General features: G+C 38.6%; 1 protein-coding gene across 5 annotated transcripts in view; it reads left to right on the top strand.

The window, feature by feature from the left end:
• NNT (nicotinamide nucleotide transhydrogenase) overlaps positions 1 to 23,927 on the top strand; it is a 90,533-nt gene extending 66,606 nt beyond the window's left edge. For all 5 annotated transcript variants that reach the window (XM_036067193.2, XM_036067192.2, XM_036067190.2 and 2 more), the window contains 4 exons: positions 2,092 to 2,173; positions 18,149 to 18,267; positions 19,492 to 19,607; positions 21,687 to 23,927. In XM_036067193.2, the coding sequence (XP_035923086.2) occupies positions 2,092 to 2,173; positions 18,149 to 18,267; positions 19,492 to 19,607; positions 21,687 to 21,836 (467 nt within the window). In that variant the 3' untranslated portion in view covers positions 21,837 to 23,927. The remainder of the gene's footprint in view (positions 1 to 2,091; positions 2,174 to 18,148; positions 18,268 to 19,491; positions 19,608 to 21,686) is intronic.
• The last annotated feature ends 1,934 nt before the right edge of the window (positions 23,928 to 25,861 follow it).

The following is a 25,861-nucleotide window of genomic DNA, read 5'->3' on the forward strand; positions in this document are numbered from 1 at the left end:
AAAAAAAAAAAAAAAAGAAGCAAACAACCTGTAATTGCTATTGGAATTGATTATGTTGATACAGTTTCTTATAATAGGAAAAAAATTGAATTGGAACTTATCCATTTTTGAAAATGCAATGGAAACATAGAAGCAACCCTATGATTACCAACTAAAAAATGTTGAGAATCCTCAGCTTAGGGTTAATATTTTGGGGATCACATAGAGATTTTACAAATCGATGTGGTAGGTTCTAGCCATGTCTTTCTGTGATTCTGTACATAATGTTTTAGTCATCTTTGAGTTTTGGTTATTTGTTCCTCATTGATAGTTTTTGGAATTATTGTCAATATTAAATTAGATATAGTATATGAAAGTATCTAGACTCAGTGAATGCTAGTAAATGTTAATCTCTTTCTTTTCAAAAGTAAATATTTAAAAAATCATTGATAATCATGTGGTTTCGAATAAGATGAGGTAACATGGCCTAATAGAAAGAACTTGGTCTGGGAGTGATAACACTTCACTTTTGTTCTTAATTTTGCCTCTAACAATTGACCTGACATTGACCAAGTCATTTAATCTCCCAGCCTCAATTCCCTAATTTTTTGAGGGTTAGCTCCATTTTTCTTTAATCGTACCACAGAATGCTGTGGTATTACAGGTAACACTTTGGGTTCAGATTAAGATTTTAACTCTATTACGCTATTATAAGAGTTTTCTATAAAGGAAATCTATTGATTTGACATGTGGGTGGTTTGCTGGTTGGTTATATGCTAAGATATAAATACCAAACACTAGCAGAATTGAATGTTCAGGTGCAAGCCTTCTCAATTGGGGCAGTATCATTTTCTAGAGGCATTTGAAACTTGTGGATTTGGGTTTTTGTCTCACAGATGGGGCTGCTACTGTCCACTAGTGTGTGAGAGCAGACACACTAAATATGTTGTATTACCTGGGACATTCCTGCATCATGAATGGTCCCAGCCAAGGTGGCGTTAGTGTTACCTGGTGAGAAACACAATTGGAGTGTAGAGGTGGAAAGACGTAAAGGGCACACTCTTTTTTTTTTAGACATTTTCCATCCAGGGAAGAAGTCAGATCAATAAATAGTGCACGGTGGGTTATGATAAGGGCTAGATTAGACTGTGTAGACACACTTTCTTTTTAATCATGAGGAACCTAAGAAGCATTGTTAGGATGTGAGGGTTTGTTTTGGGCCTTGAGGATAGATGGTGTTGGGCGTGGGGAAGGCAGAGGGAACAGCTTGAGCAGACACTTGGTATTTGGAAAACTGGGGGGTAGAAGAGCGGGGACAGGTGAGACTGATTGCACAGGGGGAGCGGACAGAATGTAGGGGTTAAAGAAGAAGGAAGAAGACAGCAGTTTGTGGTCACACCTGTAATAACATCAGAAATAGGGAGCACTGTTGGGTTTTTTTGGCAGAGGGGGAAATTTTTAAGTTCTTTTTAGGAGACATTAAGTTTGAGGTGGAGATGGGACAATGGACATGCCATCCTGGAGCTAAAGGACAGGCTGAGGCTGGACACAGATTGGGAGTCATCAGATGGTTCTTGAAGCCATGGGACAGGCCAAGACTCCAACTGATGAAGCCATGGGACAGGCCAAGACTTTCCAAGGAGAGTGTGAGGGGCAAAGCCAAGGCCCTGGGGAGTTTCATTGTTTAAGGGAAACAGAAGGAGATCTATTCAAGGATGTCAAGGAAGAATAGTAACAAAGTGAGGAGGGGAACCAGGGAACTGCAGTCTTCTCAAAACTAAGTATGAAGATGGTTTGAAGCCATTTACGTGAGCCACAGGCGCACCCACACACGAAGTGTGTGCATACACAAGTGTGTGTGCGGTGTGGTGTGTGGGGACGGAGTGCCCAGCAGTATCAGACAAGGCACAAGATTGAGGAGGGACCATTAGATTTTGAATCTGAGATTTAGGCTAATACTTTAAAAAGGCCAGAAGTTTGCTTTCATGTCTCATCCTGTTAGCGGATTGCCTTCCTTGGCATAAAAATATGTCTTGATCAAGGGAGAAATTATTATTCATAAGATTTCCAAATAAAAATCACCCTCTTCTGTGTGCTTCATGTTCTTTGCAGGCTATGGTCTCTGTGCAGCCAAAGCGCAGTACCCCATCGCCGACTTGGTGAAGATGCTCTCGGAACAGGGCAAGAAAGTCAGGTCAGTGCGTGTAGCACGAATCTTGTGAGGTGTGTGTGTGTGTGTGTGTGTGTGTGTGTGTGTGTGTGTGTGTGTGAGGGAGAGAGAAAAGGAAAAGCGATGACTTGCATCTGGATGATTTTCTTACTTACAGTGGAGTTGTACATATGTAATCACAGGTAAAGAAACTGAGTTTTAAAAACCCTATTCTGGCCTTAGTCTGGCTACCTCGTTTTGCTGTCTCTAATACCACAGAACCTAAATACAGGCTCATTTTAGAAAGGGAAACTATTATACTGAATTCCAGGATTTTTACTAATGCGGAAAAACAGAAGTTCTGTTTCTGGTTGGATTTGGGGAAGGAGGTCAAATAAATCATTAGAACCACATTGAGTTGTCCCTTTTTGGTTTTTGGTGTTCACACTGACTGAAGAAAAGTATCTCAAATGAGAGGTCTTTGAAGACTGAGTGAGACCCGGTGGTGATCCTGTGGGCTGGTTAATGTCCGACTGGGTTCGCTCTCATATTCTCTCATATTCACCAAGACTGGTGCAAATGTTCTTTTCCTAACACTATACACTTTCTGGAATAAGAATCAGGGTAGTAGCTGTGCCTGCCACTTGGCATTTGGGCACTAGACTCTGTTCTTGGAGGATCTTGAGCAAATGGAGAATTTGAGAACTCTGCATTTCCAGATTATTCCCCATGACCTTGGATAAAGGGTTTGAGGGATGTAAAGATGGGGTCAGTGGGTGACAGACCCTTGCAGTACTTTGCATCGGTCCTGTGCACCTTTGGATCCCTGTCCTGGAGTCCGTGAAGGGACTGTCTGGAGTTGTCCCTGGGAGTAGATACCTGCTGCCTCTTTGCTAGAGAAGCTGGTTCTCTCGCAGCTTCTTTGACATGGTACCATAAGTCAGAGAGACAAGCTAACTCTATTAGTAAATATAATTCGTTTGTTCACCAGAATGTTAATGTGTGTTGAAAAAACTGTTAATGTCTATTAATGAAAATTCCTTTTACATGTCTATCTTACACTTTTTCTGGGACAAATGATAAGATAATAAGCTCAACCATTTGCCCAGAACTAGTCATAGTGTCTTTGCAAGATGGGGTGCAGAATCCTGAATGTCCCAGCTATTAATAGTGGTGAAGAGACTTACATGATGAAATAAGTGGATCTGACATTTTATTTTTTTATTTTAAAGATTTACTTATTTGAGAGAGAGAGAGAGAGAGAGCACGAGTAGGAGGGGCAGAAGGAGAGGGAGAGAGAATCTCAAGCAGACTCCCGCCGAGTGCAGAGCCTGACGCGGGACTCAATCTCACGACCCTGAGATCAGGGCCCTGAGATCACAACCTGAGCGAAAACCAAGAGTCTGGTGCTTAACTGACTGCACCATCCAGGTGCCCCAAGTGGATCTAACATTTTAGTATCAGCTGCATTTTCTCTCTTCCTTCCTTCCCTCTCTCACTCCTTCCCCACTCTGCCTTCTTGTGGTCTGTAGTTAGTGTTTTTCATATACAGAGTCAAAATACTATTTTGTGGTAGGACCAGCTTTTCTGTGATGTAGATGTTTCCATGTTTAGTATAGTCTTAGAAAATTGAAGATAGAAGATGAGAAAAATCACTGACTTTTTAAAAAAGATTTTATTTACTTATTTAAGAGAGAGCAAGCGCATGAGAAAGAGAGAGTGCATAAGCAGGGGGAGGGGGAGAGGGAGAAGCAGGCTCCCCACTGAGCAGGGAGCTGGATATGGGACTCAATCCCAGGACCCTGAGATCATGACCTGAGCTGAAGGCAGATGCTTAACCAACAGCCACCCAGGTGCTGCCCTGACTTTGTTTTTTGATTTTCACATATGAGTCTCATTTTTGGTCACCATTGCCCGTTTTCTTATCTGGTATTGTACAGGGCTGCCCTTTTAATCAGGCGCTTGCCACTTAAAGCATTTGCAGACCTACATAAGGAAAGGATGTGTCAAAGAATCTTTTATGATTTTCCTAAAAAGAAGTTGTTTTCTTTATTCAGTCCACATGTAAGAAGTCAATGTATTAGTAATGCCTTCTATCACCACAAATGTTTAGGATATGAGTGGCAATCTTAATGAAGTAGAGAAAGATGGCTTTCCTGTCTTAGTTATCTTTTGGGAAGGGAGTGATTAATCTGACATCCCTCTCTAATACCCATTGACCAGCCTATGTTAACCAGACATCTTGGAAAATCGGTCCAGAGTGAGGTGGATGCAAAGTTGGGGAGCATCATGACTGTAGGGTAGCTTGATGGAAGCAGGATGTGAGGGGAAAAGAATAAGAGGGATGGAAAAAATGATCTGGAAAGAAAAGGGATGAAACAAATTAAATCTCAGTTTCTGACCTGATTAAAATTTGATTTTGATCCGTGAGGACATAAGATAAATTGCTGTTTTAGGATGACTTCTGTCACCCTGTGGGGGAAAAATAATTACTTAAGATTTATGGGAGATATTTAATTAAACATATATAAATAGTATCTCAGTTATAATTTGTGCTTTATTGAAGTAATTTTGTGAACAGGATGTCAGACTTGATGTGAGAGAGCGTTCTGTCATTTCACATAATTGTCATAGTTTGTTCAAATAGTTCTTTTTTTTTTTTTTTTAAAGATTTTATTTATTTATTTGAGAGAGAGAGCATGAGGGGGGAGGGTCAGAGGGAGAAGCAGACTTCCCGCCGAGCAGGGAGCCTGATGTGGGACTCGATCCCGGGACTCCAGGATCATGACCTGAGCTGAAGGCAGTCGCTTAACCAACTGAGCCACCCAGGCGCCCTCAAATAGTTCTTTAATAATAAACTTATTAATAATTTATTATGTAGGATCAGAGTAAAATTGTTCAGTCTAATTTCTCTATTTGTGAGTTAGGAAGCGTTAACCACTTATATTGATCAATTTCATATTAAGATGAAATTATATATTAATAGTTTTTTTTTTTTACTGTGATCTGTTGAATTTTCAACATGGCTATGTAACAAGTTATGCAGATTTCATGTTTGAATTAAATGGAGGATTCTAGAACTATTGCTAACACAGTGACAGTAGATTATCCTATTTGTCCTTGCTAGTTATTGAATAGGGATTTTTTTATTTAAAGGGAGTCATAGAAACTGTTGATTTTGTCTCATGTGCATCGTCGTCTTTTCCTCGGAGAAATGCATATTTTCTCAACAGAGTTAGGAATACGGGTATCCATAGATGCTACCTTTTTTTTTTTTTTTTTTAGGAGACAAATGTCTGTTTGCACAAGAGATGGCTGCAGGGTTACCTCGTATTTTAATGAAATAAATCTGTATTTACAGTTTGCAGTAATTTAGTCCTTTCATCACCCTGTGGAGCTCCCACGGTGTTCATTGAGCACAGCTGCTGGGCCTCTCGTTTTAGTAGATCTTTGTGCCTTAGGACCCAGCATGCCTAGCATCCAGATGTGGTGACATATTCACACACATCCCCCGTGGAAATGTGCCAGTGTGGACATACGATTGTCATCAATTAGTTATGCCCAAGTGGTGCCAAGAAAAATTGCATCTGTCATTGAGTCTGGCTTCACGGCCCATGATTGATTTAGAGACACTCCTGTTTTCCTTTACTTTGGCTATAGTCATAACATGCTCACCGGGAGCTGAGATTACATAATGAAGCACATGACATTTCATGACAAGAGCTCATGAGTGTTCATTGACCTAGACTTTCTTTAGTGGCCAGTATATTGTTACTTCCCAGTTGTCCAGAACACCTCTGTAACTTACCTAACTTATGGCTGATCTCTAAAAGCATTTTATTATAAAAATCTTACACTACGAGAGTGTAGACATTTTTTCTCTTTATTTCCCAATCTTTGGATCCATACAATGGGCTTTTCATTATAAAGCAGAAATAATGTTCCCACTGAGTAATTCTGAGAAAGAGGTGTAGTTTTTTTCTTTTTGCAATTAATCACAGTTCGATTTTCTTTTCAGAAAGCATTATTGCTTGGATTATCACGGAAGTCTTTTGAATTTATGAAACCACATTTCAATTTCTTTGATTGGTTAACTGACGTTATACATTGTTTTATGTTAATGTTCAACTATATCTTCCTATTAATAATTGGTTGATAGAAATTTATTTTTATCAGGTATTGAGATAAAAGTATGGAGATAAAAGGATGCATAAGTCCAGTTGCCTCTCTCAAAAGTGTATAGTTATGAAGAAAACAAACCTATAAACAAATGAATCAGTGAATGAATTCCATTTAATGTGATAGTGTGCTAGGAGAAATAGAGTAGAAGGAGGGTCGGAATGCAAACGAGAGTAGTTATTTGTCCAGCGGATATTTTAAACCTTTTATGCTACTTGTAACATGAGTTTCTTTGCAGGTTTTTAAAAACATTTAATCTTTTTTTCATTTTCTGTCTAAACACATCTAGCCGCCAGTGGTATTTATGGTTTAATAGTGTTTTACAGTCTCGTGTGGCATGGCTATAGGTTTAAATATATGTTAGTTTTGCTTAGGAATCCACTCTTTGAAGATATTTCAGGATGAGATATTTTGTCAATCTAACTGGATTTTCTTTTTTTTGTGGGTTACATGTAATTCAAGTAAATAGAGCTCAGTCTTCTTAGATTTATGTTTTTTTTTTTTAAGATTTTATTTATTTATTTGACAGAGACACAACGAGAGCAGGAACACAAGCAGGGGGAGTGGGAGAGGGAGAAGCAGGCTCCCCACTGAGCAGGGAGCCCGATGCGGGGCTCGATCCCAGGACCCTGGGATCATGACCCGAGCTGAAGGCAGACACCCAACCGACAGCCACCCAGGCGCCCTTAGCATTTTTATGACAGCTTTGCAATACATTCTTTTTAGACGTGACTATTCATGGTAATGACCATTCACTGAACAACTGATTACATAGTGTTTTGTGCCAGGCACTTCTAGGTCCTGAGAATACATCCGTGAATACACAGATGAAAATTCCTGAGCCTGTGAAGTGTACATTCACTGGGAGGTGATTTAATAGGCTTGAAAATATTCTGGCTTGGAGATACTTACACCCCATTGTGTCTTCAGCTCAGGTGCTGGTGCAAAGGATGACACATAGCTGTAGCATAGACCATTGCATCAGAGTTTCAGAGCTATGACCGGTACTGTTAGGTAATGAGTTAGCCAGTGCTTCAGGTTGTCTGAAAGAATATGGTGTGTTTCTTTGCATTTTGCTCTGAGCCTACCTTTTTGAACAACATAGTGGTAGGAAGGTGGGTGTGGTGGGAGTTATTTGTGTCATTAGTCATATGGGTGAAACTTTCGGTGGAAGAGAGGAAAACCAAAGAAAGTATGTGCATTCACTCACATCTGTGTTCGGCCTATTGTATAGAATTGCCACTAATTTCTCAGCTCAGAGGTGTCTCTTGTGCTCTTAGAAAGCAACCCTGTTCCTCCCAGATCCTGACTGTTGGCCAGAATTTGGCTTTGGCTTTCTGTTTATACTGTTCACAGCATATTGGTGTGGCGGAAGGAAAGCCTGTGATTTAGATGCTTTGTACAGCCTCTGCCTTACCATTCATTCTAGGACTCATTGCTCGGTCTGTCTTGTGACGGGAGTTCTGGTGGTCTGAGGGAGAAGCTCACTACTGATCATGGCCTCTGACCATCAGGGTGTTTTTCGGCTTCTTGCTCTAGTATTAGTCATAATAAACTCTGAGCTGAGGTTCTTCAGTGAGGATCACGTAAACATGGTGGAGTATAAATAAATAAAAGCCCATTTCTCATTTCATGTTCCAATTCTTCCATATTTTGCTTACAGTTTCCATCTTATGGTGCTTCACTGGCCATTACTTTCCAACAGCATCATGAAAGTTATTCAGACAGGAAGAAGAAATTATGCGTATTTTTTTACCAAGTCTCTGCAATATGCCAGAATATAATATTTTAGAACATGAGTGGCCAATAGAATTTCAGTTTTTTCTGTGATACCATTCTTCATAGTCTTGTTGGTTATTTTGAAATAAAAAGCGTGTCAGTTGTCATACAGTTTCTATTCTGGGCTTGGTTGCTGGATTTGGCTCAGTGATGGAAAAGCCAGATTTGGGCACAATCTATAAAAACATCCTCGGAGGGGAACGGGCGGTGTTGTGATGTGGTTCTGCAGAGGGCTCCATTGATGTTTGCACTATCATCTGGCCTGATCCTCTTTAGATGACTTCTCACTCTTCTGGTGACCTCAGTGTCACAGGCCACATGCACAAATGGAAAATGGGACTGTAGCCTTTTGTTAAACATTTTCTCATTCACAGTCATAGAACAGGTTCTATTATTCTGTATTAGAAAAACTGTGCCCCTGAGATATTTTTGTAAGCTCTTTAGCATTCATAATTTTTTTTTTCTGAAGAAGGGGAGGCCATAGATAAACACCAGATTTCAGATCAGAGTAGCAGGTCAGCCCTGATTTGCCTTCAAAAAGAAGAATGAAAGGTACATAATGTTCTCTAATTCTGGCTATTGGAATGTTCTGGAAAATTAAATGAACTTTTTTTTTCACATTGAGAATCTATGAGTTCGTCTGAACCACTGCTTCTAAGGACTTTCACAATTTTAGAAAGGTGGGTGTCTGTCCTTAAGAAGCCTCGCCAGAAAGTTGATTCCACAGCCTTTCTCATTAGTCAGCTTTTGTGGACAGCAGTAGCCTTGTCAGGAGGGTTTTCCCTACTTCCATTACCATGTTTCTCTTCAGGTGGATAAGCTGACCCTACCGAGCTGGTCCCAGCCTTTCCAGCAGTAAGGATGATTTGTGTAACATATGCCCTGCTTCATGTTTTATGTTTTTATTCTAAACTGCATTTACTACAGTTATTTATTTTTTTAAAAAACTTCCTTATGCTTTTAATCAGTGACGTGTAGCTGTCAATCCGAAGTTCTGATCAGAATTTGATAAACCAAAGAAACCTGCCTTTTCCGGTCCCACCATATTTTTCACAGGTGAAATGCACAATTAGATTACAAAAATAATTGAATATAGTAACAGACCTTTTTTTAAAAAAGATTTTATTTATTTATTTATCAGAGAGAGAGCACAAGCAGGGGGGAGCAGCAGAGGGAGAGGGAGAAGCAGGCTCCCCGCTGAGCAAGGAGTCGGATGCGGGACTCGATCCCAGGACCCTGGGATCATGACCTGAGCCGAAGGCAGACGCTTAACCGACTGAGCCACCCAGGTGCCAAGATCCTTTTATTACCTTCACAGGCCCTCCTCAGAACGGAGTATTGCCATGTGCAAACATAGAATACAAGAGTCCTTAAGGTGTATGTAGCCCAGACCAGGGGCTCTTCCCTGCATCTGCAGTGGGGCTCCCAACCTGTTTTGTGACAGAATACAGTGCACACATATTTGGTGTAATTCTAAATAAAGGAGTCCTGCCTTAGGAAGTAGTTAATTGGAGAATCTTTAAGGTCTATTTTAACTTTTTTTTATTTTTATTTTTTAGGCTTTTATTTTAGTTCCAGTTAACATACAGTGTTATATTAGTTTTAGGTGTACAATATAATGATTCAACATTTCCATACAACACCTGGTGCTCATCACAAGTGCCCTCCTTAATCACCATCACCTATTTCCGCCCCCCCCCCACCTCCCCTCTGGTAATCACCAATTCTCCATAGGTAAGAGTCTGTTTCAGTTAGTATCCAAAATATATGAAGAACTAATAAAATTCAATACCAAAAAACCAAATAATCCAATTAAAAAATGGGTAGAAGACATTAATAGACATTTTTCCGAAGAAGACAACCAGATGGCTAACAGACATAAGAAAGGATCCTCAACATCACTCATCATCAGGGAAATACAAATCAGTATTTATAATAGTAAGAGGCAGCAAAATGGAGAAAACACTCTAAGTACTGTAGAACGAGGCCCCGTTGTCACTGTAGTTTCTTTGTCTTATGGTTGAATTGGGTTACTTGGCTCTTCTTCATGTTTTACTGCTGAACTAAATCTGGATATTTCCATAATGCAAGAAGGAAAATGTAGTTTATTTGAACAGTTGTGGTAGGATCCATGTGGTGAATGTTTTATACTCTTTACTAGTCCCACATGTCCTAGAATAACTGCTGTAATGCACCCTGGTCAGGACATATTGTCTCCATGGCCTGCAATCATGGGAATTCACATTGTTGTGTCCCCTTTAGAACATGTGGTGTCTGAAATCTAATGTGAAGTTGTGAAAAAGTATAAGAATGGGGTTTATATCATCATGTGTTCTAAAAGAGGCTTAGAAAATGTGGTGTTTTTTGAATTGCCTCTTTACCAAGTTTTATCCAGTTCACGCGATATTTACAAATCGCTCTTGTATTCACTCTTAATTGTTTTTGTTCTTTCTTGGGTGATTTAAAAGTCTCTGAAGATCAGGTTGTTTTATTTGAGTAGATTATTCCACTTTTTTTGAGCTGTGCCTGAGTCTATCTTTAATCAGGGACTGAGGCCTTAGTTTTTATTATATAATGTGTCATAAAAGACTATCATTTTCATATTTGAGAGAGCAAAATAACAAAAAGTGTTGAAATTTTTCTTGCTTCAAGGTAAGTGAAAAGATTATCCTGACTTAATAATGATATTTGTTGTATCTGTCAGTTGAGGAAACAATACTTTTTTGCCTAATAGTATCTGTGGAAGGGTTAAATGTGGCCTTTTGGAATTTGACTTTATCAAATAAGTGCATATCTGAATATAAGTTATGAACGTGTTCCCACTGAGTCCAGTATTCACAGTTACTGGCCTCAGACTATATTGACTATATAGTTTTCTTAGTCTTTTGATGTAGTTGTGAATACAAAGAACTTCTGGCTTTTATTGGACTATATTGATATTTATTGGAATTTTAAGGTAAAAATTAGAAAACCAACTCAGAAAATGTTGACATCAAACCACCATTTGTTTTAATGTAAAAATGTGTATTTATTTTTATATAAATGATCATTAAAAGGTGCATTTATTTGAAAAATACACATGAGCATTTGTATCACACAGATGTACTTGAATAGAATATTATCATTGAAGGTTAATTTATTAAAGGCTCATTACACTTGGCATTGGTCTACAGTACTTTGTATGAAAAACTCTTTATATGAACTGTCTCACTTAAATCTCGTGATAATCCTCTGAAGAGGTTTATTCTCAATCCCACTGTGCACAGAGGAAAGGGAGGCATACAGAAGTAAACTGTCCAAAGGTTGTGAATCCAGGCAATGGTACTCCAGACCTTTCACAGCAGTTCTTTACTACTTCCCTAAATTTCTTTCTCTAAAAAGAGATGTAGAACGTTCATGAGTCAATGCATCTCACTGGGCACACTGTGTTACTTAAAACCCTTTCCTTCCTTCCCTCCCATTGAGTCCCTAGAAGGAATGCCAGGTGCTGTGGGTGCTGATAAATAAGACACGTTACTATGTTACTATGATGTTACTATGTTGCAGCGCATCATGAGGAGGTGCGTCAAGAAAGAGTTCTGGGAATGTTGAAGATCTTTCTGTGATCTCATTTTAGTATTTATTTTCCTTTTGCAGAATCTTGTTGTGGACAGGGACAGCTGATTCTGCTTTGTTAAGCATGTGTACAATAAGGGTAATTTTCATGGCTCAAAGGCAAGAACTAAAAGGCTAGTAGGCTTTGCATTTTCAAATTCTGGATATTCTTCATACGATGATGGAACATTGATGAGCTTTGGCCATCAGTTCCTGGAAATTGCTGGTCATGGCCAAACCAATGTCTGGTATAATTAACTTTAATACATACTTTGGAGATTGGCCAGTTACATGGGCCAGAGCTGTTATTAACTCACATTGACTTATCAGTGTACACATATATATTTCTACAAATTCAGTGTGTTCTGTTATTTCTCTCAAAACACTGGCATTTTCTTGTAAGAGCCTTGCGTGTGTTTTTCTCCAACATTAGAGCCTTAAGGTTTATATAATAAATTATTATGCCAACAGATATAAAATGATTTGTCCTTTGGGATATTCAACATAACATATTGGTTAGCTTTGTGATTATTTACCCTTCACAACTAGCTCAGCAGAAATAATGTCTTTATGCACTCTGTAGCTAATCAAATATTACAATAACAACAAATACATTTAGAGGTCTTTGATTTCTAACTTGGCCCAAGACATGTCAGTTAAAGCATAGAGATGATGGCCAGATGGATTAATTTAAAGATAAGCAAGGGCAGTATTAAAAACAAATTAATTAAGATGAAAAACTTACTGGAGTAAAGGAGGGATACAGAATTGCAATCCAAAAGTAATTTACATAGTATATATTGGATTATTCAGCTAAAATAGAAACCCTAGTTCATGGAATTTTAGGACTGGAAAGGAAGTTTGTGGTAGGCTGAATAATGGCCCCAAAGAGTCCACCTACAATCCTCCAAACCTGTGGACATGTTACTTCACGTGGCAAAAGGGGCTTTGTAGATTTAAGGGGAGGATTTTGAGGTGGGGAGATTATCTTGGATTATTTGGGCAGGTCCATGTCATCACTAGGGTCCTCAGAGAGGAAGGAGTCAGAGAGAGTCCTAGAAGAAATCATAAGAGAGAGTCAGAGACAGAGGTATGACAGTGGAAGCAGTAGTCAGAGGGATGCAGCCACAAGCCAAGGAATGGGGGCGCCTCCGGAAGCAGAAGGCAAGGAATGGATTTTCCCCTAGAGCCTCTAGAAGACATGCAGCCGTGCCAACACCTTGATTTTAGTGTAGGAAAACTGATTTTCTGCTTCTGACCTCCAGAACTGTAAGATAATTAATTTGTGTTGTTTTAAGTTACTAAGTATGTGGTAATTTGTTATAGCAGCAATCAGAAACTAATACAGACCTTAAATATCACATAGTACAGTGACTGCAAGTCTTCCTTAAGTCTTACAAATCAGGTTTTGGGAAGAGGTTCAGACCTGCGGGAAGGAGGAAACACTTATTGGTGATCAGTAAGATTGGAAGATTATGAGAAATTTTTGGTGTTCAAGATTTGTTATTCACATTTCAAAAGAGCACAAATGAGTAATTCGTGGCAAATATAGTACCACTGGCTTGAGGTAGAGTGGTTCTTGGTTCTTGTAGTTCTGGAAATCCTGAATTTCATTGCTGTCTCTTACTAGTGGTTAAGACCATTGCTTTAAATCCTCCCCAGTCCTCCCTTAAATGAAGGGCTGTCTCAGCGGCCGCAACCGTCTTGATTATGTCCATTGCCAGCCAACCATCCTTTGTGTATGTGTGGGAGATGCTCTTTTTTTTTTTTTTTAAGATTTTATTTATTTATTTGACAGAGAGAGAGAGATAGTGAGAGCAGGAACACAAGCAGGGGGAGTGGGAAAGGGAGAAGCAGGCTTTCCGCTGAGCAGGGAGCCCGATGTGGGGCTCGATCCCAGGACCCTGGGATCATGACCTGAGCTGAAGGCAGACGCTTAACGACTGAGCCACCCAGGTGCCCCTGGGAGATGCTCTTAAATCCTTTTTGTACTGAACTGGTGGATGGTACATCAGCTCACATTGAGCCTCTCTCTTCCTGACCCCAGAAAGGAGATGGAAACTTTCCCTAACTGGGGCATTTGTTTTTAAACAGTTAACAGAAAGTTTTTTTTTTTTTTTTAATTAAAAAAATTTTTTTGGGGAGCGCCTGGGTGGCTCAGTCGTTAAGCGTCTGCCTTCAGCTCAGGTCATGATTCCAGGGTCCTGGAATCGAGCCCCACATTGGGCTCCCTGCTCCGCGGGAAGCCTGCTTCTCCCTCTCCTGCTCTTCCTGCTTGTGTTCCGTCTCTCACTGTGTCTCTCTCTGTCAAATAAATAAATAAAATCTTTAAAAAAATAAAAAAAATAAAAAAAATTTATTTTATCCCCATGCTTTCCTGTGCATTTGAATACATTTTCTTTTCTTCTGTTTTATGAAAATGAGGACGATTTGGTTCACTTCTGTTTTATTTGGTCTGCTTGAAAATCATGTTTTGCCTTTTTTTGAGCCAGTTGATCTTTTTTCACTTAGAGTGTGTTATTTTCTAAGTCATTAGATGTTTTGTGTTTCTCTTGCACCTTAGCCAAGTACTCTCTAATCCTTTTAAACCGTAGCTTCCAGAACTAAATTTGGTTGTTTAGTTTTTTCATTGGGTCTAGTCAGTGATAAAAGTAAGAGTACCTTTTCATGAATGTGAGAGAACCACCCTGCCGTTGTTCACAAAATCAAGCACCTTTGAAACTTCCATTCATCATGTCTTGTCTTTTTTTAAATTCATGCAATCAGCAGGCTTAGCAGTATATTTTAGTTATTTCAATATAATGCACTTTCTCTCTAGGTCTGTTTTTTTATATTCATGCTTAAAGTGCTATATTATTATTATTTTTTCTTTCTTTCTTTTTTTAAATAGGCTCCATATCCAACATGGGGCTTGAACTCACTTCTCCGAGATCAAGAGTTGCATGCTCTTCCAACTGAGCCAGCCAGGAGCCCCTAAAATACTATATTATTATTAAAGTATTAAAATGATATTTATGTTCATATTTGAGGTTTAGTAATAATAAGCCCCATTTATTGAGCATAAGCTTTGGTTCCTGGAGAATTTTTTAAAAAATATTTTATGTTATTGCCACTGTACAAAATACTAAATTTTAAAGTAGGTACCCCAACCAAAGAGTCCAGTTGACATTGCAGAAATGCTTGCTCCGAGACAGTGTGAAAAGAGCCACAGTACTGAATACGGTTTACATTACCACATGAAGAGTGGGAACATAAATTGTCAGTATTTTGCCTTACTTCTTTTGTTTTCAGGAATGATTGAAAACTCTGGCTTGGTATAGATTATGACATTAGGATAACAATGTGCTGTTTAAAAAGAAAGCAATCTTGTCTTTAGAGAACATTTTAAAATTGTACTCAAGTGTCGAACTGCTAAAATCCCCAAAATGACAGGAGAATTTGTGGTTGAAGAACTTAAAATCTTATGAGGTGGTGAGTTTGGGTGACCATGGTCTGGAGTGAACTAATGACTGCCCTTAATTTTATTTTCACTAGAATAAAACTACAGCTAGCCCACTGAGGGGGAAAGATGATGAAGTAGTTGAAAGAGATGAAATAGTTCATTCTGTCCAGGTAATTTCTAACTCCCACCCTGAGTAATTTTTCAGAATAGACTTCCCCAGCATTCAGCAGGTGCTCGTAAAAGTTATACATTGTGGTAGATACTGAGACACATTTTTCTCCTGTGTCTATTTGTTCATGCAGATATTTATTTTGTTTTATAGCTCTTAGCATTGTTGAAACTTTCTGGGCTCTCAATTATTCTCAAAGAACACTGTGAATTGGATTTTTGGAACTCCTTCAAGCAGAGATAAATAGGTATTTCTCAAGCCTGTTCTATGCAGAGTTTTCTGTAGCCCTTGGCAGGATGTGGGCTTATGGTAACAGCTGGTTACTACTCTGTGGGAAAACTGAGACACAGAGAGTCCTTAAGTAACCTGCTCAACATCAACATAACTAGTAAACCGGAGCTGTTAACTAAGCAAAATACCTCTCAAGTTGCCTGACTATACTACTGTATTATATAGTAGTTAAAAGTTCAGACTCTTGAGGCAGAAAGACCTGAGTTTGAATCCCAGCTTAACTGTGTACTGAGAAAGTTGTACAAATGGAATAGCACCTCATGAAGAGCCAGCATTAGCCATTGTGCCAAAATAGATCTACATTCTTGCTTCTTTTTGTTAGGTAGAGGAATGCAGCTCTACAGCCTTATATATTTCACTGAGGACTGGGCTTGAATCACTTGCTCTACATTCTAATTCTTGATGGAGGTTTTTAAAAGATGATTAGGGATAGAATGAAACAATAGATGAGAAATCATTTGTAAATTGCATTACAATAGGAGAGCATGAAGTTAAGTATTTCAAATGAAGTTAATTTTTTTCCACCATAAAAAGTTGTACGTTTTCCTCCTTTTGGCAACTGTGAAACTGGGAAGATCCCAGCTGGGCCAAGGACATCGATCTCATTGGCTTCCTAGCCCTTCGAAGTTTTCCCGAAACCCTTCAATGACATGGTTTGATCCCCCCACAAAAGTATACATTCTCATAGAAAATTGGGAAAATGTATTTAAAAAAGAGGAGAAGTAAAACGATGATCTCTTATATAACTGCTTAGAGGTAACTGTTTAGTTTCCTTTTAGCCCCGGTTTCTGTTTTTGTTTTTGTTTTAACATAAATTGTTATTTAGGAACATTTAGTGATTCCCAGAAGGAAGATGATATAAAAGTGAATTTGATAAAAGAATACCTGTCACTTGATGTCTTTTTTCCCTCCCAATTACAAGACCCCTAATAATTTAGGCTCTTCATTATCACTTTTAAAGATGTAGAAAATCAATTATCAGCTATTTGGGCAATATAGAGGCCATTTTAAAGCTCTTTTCAGGTCTACTTTTGGGGAGGTGTCAATTCCTCTGTTGCTTTAATCTGTTCCTAGCAGAACCTGTGTTAAAAATGGGGAGGCCTGATTTGGCAGTAGTTACCGTGAAAAGTAACAGGGCATCTTAAATGACCATAACTTTTGTATGAGCCAGCAACGTGTTGTGATGGCTGTAAATGCCAATGCAGACTTGGGCATTGTCAGTAAAAGATCTCAGGATGGGATTTTCTTGCTGTGCCCTATGCATCTAGATCACATCCAGCATATTGTATTCACTCTGGGGGCCTGAGGTTTGAGCTGGATATTGACAATGTAGAAACAGGTGACTAGGACAGCAGTGGGTCCTGTCAGCACTGAATAGTTGAAAGAATTGAGGATGTTTTGCTTAGTAGGCATCCTAGGAGCGCTCAGAGGAGTCCACATATGAAAGAGGGAGTAGACTCATTAAGGCTCCAGATGGCCAAACTACAGACTTTGGAAAGCAATGAGATGGGGGTTCTCTTTGGCTGAATAGGAGTGTGTACGTTACATGTGTGTGTGTGTGTGTGTGTGTGTGTGTGTGTGTGTGTGTGTGTGTGATGTAATTATTGGGATTGTCTAGTAATGGAATAGACCTCTGGAAGGAGTAAGTTTCTGGTTACTGAAAGTATTTAAGCTGAGGTTGGATGGATCCCTGCCAAGAACTACCATAAAATGCATTTCTTCTCTGGATTCACTCACTCACTCACTCACTCACTCACTCACTCACTCCCTCCCTCCCTCCCTTCTTATTGAGCCGTGCCTATGTGTCAAGCATGGTGCTCAGTGCTGAGGAGACAGAGATCAATACTGTGGGCAAGAAGCTGGATTAAATAACCCCAAAGATCCCATTTTGGTTGCGGTTGAAAGAAATTGCTTGATGCTTCGATTTCTTTTGCCTTGATAAAAGTGTGGAGCTCTGATGTGTGTCTTACTCTCTCTTTGAAACACTCCAGCATGTTGCTATCACATTTCTCATGGGATGCGGAGTTATGCTTCATATCACTCTCAGAAAGATTGGAGGCCTTTAACTCCTGTACATGACAATATTTTATTTCTCCAGCTTTGAACGTGGAGGTTAAAGTTGAATGTGGAGTCAGCTTTTGATGGAATAATGTTGATTTTTCATGGCAAGTGTTTAATTCCAGGCTGACTTACATAAGTTTTTAAAGATGCAAGATTTATCAGAAAGTATCATGAGAGAACATAATGCTTATTAAATGTAAGGTGATATTATTTACTAATGTTGGAAATTCATTGTACTTAAAACATAAGAGTCAGGTTCTAAGGTTACACTTACTTCTTGAGAGGAGTTATCATTTGTGTATACGGAGAGATTAAACCTCCAACTTCAATATTTGTAGATTGATCATATATCTGGATTAGTTCTAGCCCCTCTTGTAGAGATCAGATAGTACCAGGAAGAGCTGAGGTGCCAAGAACAAAGTGTGCAGATTTGGAGGTGATGTTGGGGTCTCTGTACATTTTGGCCCATCATGTAAGGCCAACTGTTCATTTGTTTTATGTCTAGGTTTGGAATTCACCCAGTGGCAGGCCGGATGCCTGGTCAGCTTAATGTGCTGCTGGCTGAGGCTGGGGTGCCATATGATATTGTGTTGGAGATGGACGAGATCAACCATGATTTCCCAGGTAAGTAGTGGGGGCGATGGTGAAGCTTGTTCTTCGTCCGAATAAAGTGATACCAGTCTTAGGACATAAATTGTGGGATTACTGAAGACCTACTAGTCTGATGAAGAGTAACCTGCTCCTAGGAGGTGTGCAGTTGAAATGAAATAAACGAAAGACAGTACTGAATAAGGTACAACAGGCTTGTGAGCGGCATGGGTAGTTTTGGGGCCTAGGAGGAGATCGGAAAGGTGGTGAAAATCTCAGGAGGCAGTGGAAGAGGGACTCTGAAGAGACCTGGCTTTGGGATCCAGGTTCTGACTCCACTTTTGGAACTAGATACTCAGCCTCAGGTTCCTCATTTATAAAATTGCTTCTATTGATAATTTAATGTCTAATTCTTGTCAGCATCTGAGATTTTACTGGCTTCCAATTGTACCAACTCATGATCAAGAAAGTAGTTTTCTGTTTTCCTTTAAAGTACTGGGACTTCACTAGATAAGGTGCCGTACTTTATGGCTGTCGTTGGGTAGATGTTGAATGTTAATGACATTTGGCTCAAGATCATGTTTGTTAAAATTAAACCGGTTCCCTCTGGCAAGTATCCACTGTAAACTTAAAAAATACTGTTTATTAGAGAAAAATAATGAAGTTGTGTGTATATCTACATTCACATGGCATTTTTGGCAAAGTTCTAAGGTAATTTATATTATAGTCCTTAAAGAGGGAATTTGGGCCATTTTATGCCCCTTTTCAGATTTCACTGTTGCTAAATTATGTGTGAAACCTGCCAGTTCCAGGAATTATGGACCCAGCTTTTAATACAGTACAGACCCCTTAGACCATTTTCTTTTAGACATCAAAATAGCATCTTATGGGGGTCATTTTAAAAGATGAAAATGGGATGCAAATCTTATAATATAACTGGCAAGATCATTGTGAGATAATAAAAAAACTGTAAAGTCAGATTAGGCAGATCCCCTGGGGGGAGGGGAAGCATAATAATGCAAGCTCGTCAGGGTGCTCAGGCTGAGATGCAGGACCTACTGCTTTTTAGCTGTGTGACATTGGCTAGGTTACCGAGCCTCTCTGATAAAGCTCTTTGTCCGGTGTCTGGCACAAGTGTGCGTCCTATAAATATTACCTTCTGTTATTGTTTTAAAGTCCAGATCACTATAATTTGCCTGGAAAAAGTGAAAATGACCCATTTGAGGTTTTTATTTACTCTTTTGTTCCTTTATTATGTAGACACTGATTTGGTTCTTGTGATTGGAGCTAATGACACTGTGAATTCAGCAGCTCAAGAAGACCCCAACTCTATTATTGCAGGCATGCCCGTCCTCGAGGTCTGGAAATCAAAGCAGGTAAGGTTTCAGACTTGTGTTTCATTCTAATAATCAAATGTCTCCTACAACATGCACCCAGCGCTGTCCTGGTTCACTTGGTGAGGAGCACCAATGCCTTTTGGGAGCCCCAGGGCTAGAGTGGGTGTAGGGCCCAGCTCTCCATATCCAGCTTCTGTCTATTCGGTGGTCACCAGAGAACCCAAGTAGATGCCCTGGTCACCATTTGAACTAGATGATATTATGTGGGTGGATTAACAAAATCTGTAACCACAGCTGAAAAAAGAGCTGTGAGCTTTTGGAATGAGCCTGGCTGACTTCCAGATAGAGTCCAGTGAAGCAGATGGCTTCCCTCTGGGACAGTGAGTCAGTATCATCGCCTTCATATACGAAGACGAGCACATTTTTTCATTTAATTTTTTTGAAAGGGAATTTGTTGTTGTTATGGAGTGTCCAGAAGAAAGGTGATTTAGAAATCCAAACTGTAACATGGCATAAGGAAGCAAGGCGTGCTCACGCACATCACCTCTGTGGAAGCTAACTGCTGGGTTATAGAGAGCTCAGAGGCTTGTACGTTTCCCCTGCCCTGGCGGAGGACAGGTCTCTTTACCACTCTCAGGTCAGATCTGCATTTTAACAGTCATAATTATGTAATGTACCTTTCCCTTTAATTTTGTTTCTTTTTATTGTAAATATGTGAGCTTGAAATTTGTGGTGGGTGAGATATGCACTTGTTCATGTGTAGATGAAAAACTATTGCATTGGTCATCAATATTTGAGAGTTTGCAGAATGCATTATGGTACTAAGGCTGTGTGAAGTGTAAGTAAGTTTATATTGCTTTCATTTTTGGATAGATTACATGTCCTAGACTACTATAGAAGGGCTTTCCATTTCCTTAAGAACTAACTTGATATTTAACTGAATAGCACCATCCATAATTCATGTAATTGTAAGTGACTGTGACACATCAATATTAGAGATAGCCTTACTTCTTCCATTTTGCTTTGTAGGAGCATAATATTAGTTATTAGCTCTGTCTTGTGACAGGCTAGATTGTTCTTTGGGCTTTTGTCTTGGAACCTTCTGATCTACTTTAAAGTGATGGAATAAGAATCACACCATTTTCCCACTCAGCTACATTTATCTTAGGATTTGTAGCAGAAGTTTATACGCTAAATTTGTTCTCTTAAGCCCATTCAGAGAAAGATACTTATTTTTCTGACTAGAAAATGTTACATAGTCTTTATGGAAGAAAAGCACTGAGAAGAAAATCTCTTGTAATCTTATTATTCATAGATAAACTATTGTTAACATGATTTTTGTCTCACGGATAGGAGTAAGGGCAAATGAAAGTTAATACAATGTAAACATGCCTTTAGAAAGCACTCCCTGGGGCACCTGGGTGGCTCAGTTGGTTAAGCGACTGCCTTCAGCTCAGGTCATGATCTTGGAGTCCCTGGATCGAGTCCCACATCGGGCTCCCTGCTCGGCAGGGAGTCTGCTTCGCCCTCTGACCCTCCCCCCTCTCATGTGCTCTCTCTCATTCTCTCTCTCTCAAATAAATAAATAAAATCTTAAAAAAAAAAAAAAGAAAGCACTCCCTGGAATTGTGTAAGACTGTTGAATCACAGACCTGTACCTCTGAAACAATACGTTATATGTTAAAAAAAAGAAGATAGTAGGAAGGGAAAAATGAAGGGGGGGGAATCAGAGGGGGAGACGAACCATGAGAGACTATGGACTCTGAGAAACAAACAGGGTTTTAAAGGGGAAGGGGGCGTGGGGGGATGGGTTAGCCTGGTGATGGGTATTAAGGAGGGCACGTACTGAATGGAGCACTGGGTGTTATACGCAAACAATGAATCATGGAACACTACATCAAAAACTAATGATGTATTGTATGGTGACTAACATAACGTAATAAAAAAATTTACCACCAGAAAAAAAAAAAGCAAGCAAGCACTCCCTGTGTATTGTAGAAGTCTGTATACTCAGGAGTGAGTAGTGATATGTGCTTCATTCAAAGCTAGGGCAGGGCAGGGTCGGCCTGTCAGGTCTGTTAAATACGCTCACTCTCTCAGTTCATCTTTGCTCCTTAGGTCATCGTTATGAAGAGGTCCTTGGGTGTTGGCTATGCTGCAGTGGACAATCCGATCTTCTACAAACCTAACACGGCCATGCTTCTAGGCGATGCTAAGAAGACCTGTGATGCACTGCAGGCGAAAGTGAGAGAATCCTACCAGAAGTAAATTTTAAAGACCAAGCTGTTGTCTGACGAAGCCACTTCTTCCGTTGTGGGAACAGGCAAATAAAGTAATCACTCTATACAGCTGATAGACGTCTGTAGCAAAGCTCTTGGAAGAAAAAGAAGACTGAAGAAAGCAAAGCAAGCAGGGAGATTTTTCAGGAACAGTGATCCCTGGATGTAAAAAAAAAAAGATTGAGAATTCTACATGTCTTCCTGTGCATATTTTTTGTGTTATGAATTCCAAAAGTATTTTATAAAAGGAGAAAGAACAGCCTTATTTTAGTTCTAATCCATTTGGATTTTTTTTTAATTCTTCTGCAGTAGTCAGAGTGTTTAAGAAATTAAATCTTTAGGATCTTAGTACTTACATTATATACATGGATCTGAAAAATCTGACCCTGTAAACATTACAGCTACCTTCATTTATGTTTTTTGCAACAAATGTTACTAATTTGAAACTTTTGTCAACTTCTGAGCTATCCTCTTACCATTTGACCATAATCTGAATTAACCATATCAAATTGGCTTCAACTTTTCGAACTGTACTTCCAATTCTAGGGTTCAGGGATGTATTTTCTGACTTCTATTTTAATACATTAAAGGACTAGATAATCTTTCAGAGATGCTAGGAACAAATCATTTGCTTTGTATGTTTCATCAGGACACCAATGAAACATATAATTTGAAATCAGTATTGTATTTTTAAAAATCCCATTTCCAATCAGAGATCTTTTTTTAATTTCAATCAATTTATACTGTGTATTACTACATTAAGTGCACTTGAATGGAATTCAAGTATTTGACTAATCAAATGAGTTCATCATGTTTGCATAGAGATGTAGCAATTGTCTCTGGTAACAAAGGGCTAAAGTGAATAGTTCTGCCTGTTACTAACATCTGGGGAAGACTTGCTACTATGAAATAGATGAAATTAATCAGTCTCTTAACTGTTGGCAAGAATTTTTTATCCAAATCAGAGTGTGTTTTGAGGTCTTATGTAATTGATGACATTTGAGAAAAATGGTGGCACTTTTTTTTTAGCTACCTATTTGTTTATCTAAGCACCAGTAAAAATCATGTCTTTTTGCAGTAAAAGTGTAGATTTGCTTTGTGACTTTGCTACTGTTCCAAAAGCTCCTTATAGGTGAATGTGTGAGGAATACTTGGAATATCTGCCTATTTAACGAATTTGGTACTAAGTTTCTCGAAACAATTATAAACACATAAAAACTATTTCTAAACCAGAAAGAGAAATAACTGGTGTGAAATTTTTTACTGCTATGCTCGTGTTTACTCAGTTTACAACTCACAGTATCTGTTGGTTTGGTAGTCAGCTTCTGTTTTGCTGTGCCTGAGATTAAAATCTGTGTGTGTGTGTGTGTTTGTGTACATATGTTTTAAAAGCAGGAAAGACTCCTTTTTAATTTTTAAGTGGTAAATGCAATTTGCTACTGGATCTCAGATCATTAATAAGCTAAAGTCTGAATTATATCATGAAAGTTCTACTAGAAAAATCTAAATAGTATCTTTATTTATGTCCTTTTCCCTTTCTCAAAGTAGTAGGTACATCTGGAAAGCAGCAGCTTGGATTTTTTGTTGTTGTTGTTTTTGAGATAATTCCTGCATTGAGCTTGAACTAAAAATAATTATACTTGGATTTATTTACTTTTGTTGTTTATAGTAAGTATTTTTAAAAGTACGAACCTCATTCTTTGCTGCTCACTAGTCCTTGGTCATTCAGTTGTGTTAACTGAATTGAACCAACATCCAGTTGTTTTTTTTTTTTTTTTTTTACTTTATTGGTTAGGCTACTTAAATGAATTTGGATACATAATTTCTTAAAGTAATACTCCTAAAAGTTGGTGGCCTTGGATTATTTATGGTAAAGTCTAATATCAACAAAAATAATCTTCATCCATCCTGTTTTATTACTCTTTTTTTCTGCTAAGTCATACAACTGGAAGGTCTGACTCCTTTTTTATTCTTGTATTGCTCACAGTATATATTGATATTCAACTAGAAATAATTTTTAAAAAAATCCATTGTACCTCAGAGGCTGTTACAAAAAAAAAAAAAAAAAAAAAAAAAGAATTACACGTAGGCAGTGAAAGGCTAATGTTGATGTGTCTTTTAGGCCTTTTTAACAATCCTTTTTTTCCTCTTGTTTGTCATAAATTGGGAGTTTGTGTTTAAAGTTATGCATCTAAGTAAAGAATGTATATAAGTAAATGTATAAATTTTAATACATTATATGTATGTTTCTGTCTAACTGTGGACAGTTTTCTGGCATATAAATCTTTTTATCATTCTCTATTTTTTCTAGGGATTGGAATAGAGAGGAGTGAGAGAGAGAGGACTAATCTTTTTCTGCATTGGGCGTTTCTGGCATTTATGGACTCAGGGAATAACAGTTAGGTATTTGGTAATGAATCTGGATAGTGGGCCTTGGCCTTTCTGAATCGATCCAAGTCATGGCCCTAACTTTTAGATTTTGCTGTTTTGTCATCCAACACAAATATGGGATATATTATGTATCAGTCAGCTTTAGGGTTTAGTTCAATTTATCCTATCCCAAAGCCTTATTATGTATAATTAATAACTCATAACCCATGTGTTCATCTGACTGAGAGGCAAATTTTCAAGTCCCTTAAGGCATAAGTCTTATGAGTTAAAGCATTTTAGAACTGGAAAGTTGGATAGCTCTTTTGGATAGCTAGGGGAGATAGTTCAAATGTCTAATTTATAGCTCCTGCCAGTTTTTGAGAGTCTTTGCCAACAAATATTATTGGGTCAGAATGGTAAAAGAAAAAAAAACAAAACAAAAAACCAAAACCCTATACTCCAGAGGCAGCAACTTGACATTCCTGCTGCTCTTTAGATTCTCAAAGGAAATAAGGATGAGTTTAATTAACAAGGAGGGGAAAAAAAACTTTAAGTGAAACTTTTAAAGTGTTAGTGTAGTAAAGGAGCAGAAATTTTGAAGCTCTTAAGATTGTTGTTCTTAAACTTTTAGAAGTTACATATTGGGCTAAGGAATTAAATTGTTCACTATTTAAGTGGTTATATAGACATTTACCATGGTGTATACTGTAATTCTGGATGGAAACCTTTTGGATAAAATAGTGATGGAGATGATGAGACAGTAATTAGAATGTTGAATATTTGAAACTCTGACATACAATGATTAAGATAATGGTAGAAAAAGATAGTTGGATTTGGGTAGATAATTTATTTGGGGAAGAATGGAAAACCATATTGGATAGGTAGAGAAAGGCCAGTTCAGGATTATGGAGAACTTTAAAAGCTGGAACTCAAGTAGTGGGAAGATACTACATCTCTGTTATGTTGATTGTGAAAGCATATGACTACCTCATTCTATATAAAATATTTGTACTTCATATTCTTGCCAAAGATCACAACTTTGAACTCTGTTTTCCAGTTCTTTCCAAAATCCCATTTCTGAAGAAGAATAACTAATGAAAAGATAGCCTAAAGGATATGGAGTCCAGTTTGCCCCTGGATATTTCAAATTTTGCTCAGAGACCAAGCCAGCCCTTCAGATGTCTGGGTGCTTGGGCTGTGTTGTGTGGGTCATTGTGGATAACAACGACATGAAGGGGCTGGAATGGAAGGTGGGGGGAGAGTGATCTAGCTCACCTCAGGGGATTATGAGTGTGAGAGAGGTACATGTGTCAGCAATAGAATGGTGGGGAGTAAAAGTGGTTGTCACAGACTTTGAGAAGAATTGAGGTGATGTGGATTTGGGGTACACAGGTGACACATGGGAAGATGGTGGCTAGTTCCTTCTCCCAGTGATGGAGAGATGTGAAAAAGGAATTGAGAACTTAGGGCAAGGGGTTGGAGGTGTTCCTATTTATTATAAAGACAGAAGAGTAAGATCTAAGAACTTTCTCATCCTCCTTCCTGTTGTATTTGGGAAGATGAAAAGCACAACACAAAGTGATTTGATGTATAGGGAATAGTAAAAACCCGTGGAAATGGACCATTCAGAAATTCAGATAAGGC

This window comes from Halichoerus grypus, chromosome 2 (genome assembly GCF_964656455.1).
Source record: "Halichoerus grypus chromosome 2, mHalGry1.hap1.1, whole genome shotgun sequence".
NCBI lineage: Eukaryota > Metazoa > Chordata > Mammalia > Carnivora > Phocidae > Halichoerus > Halichoerus grypus.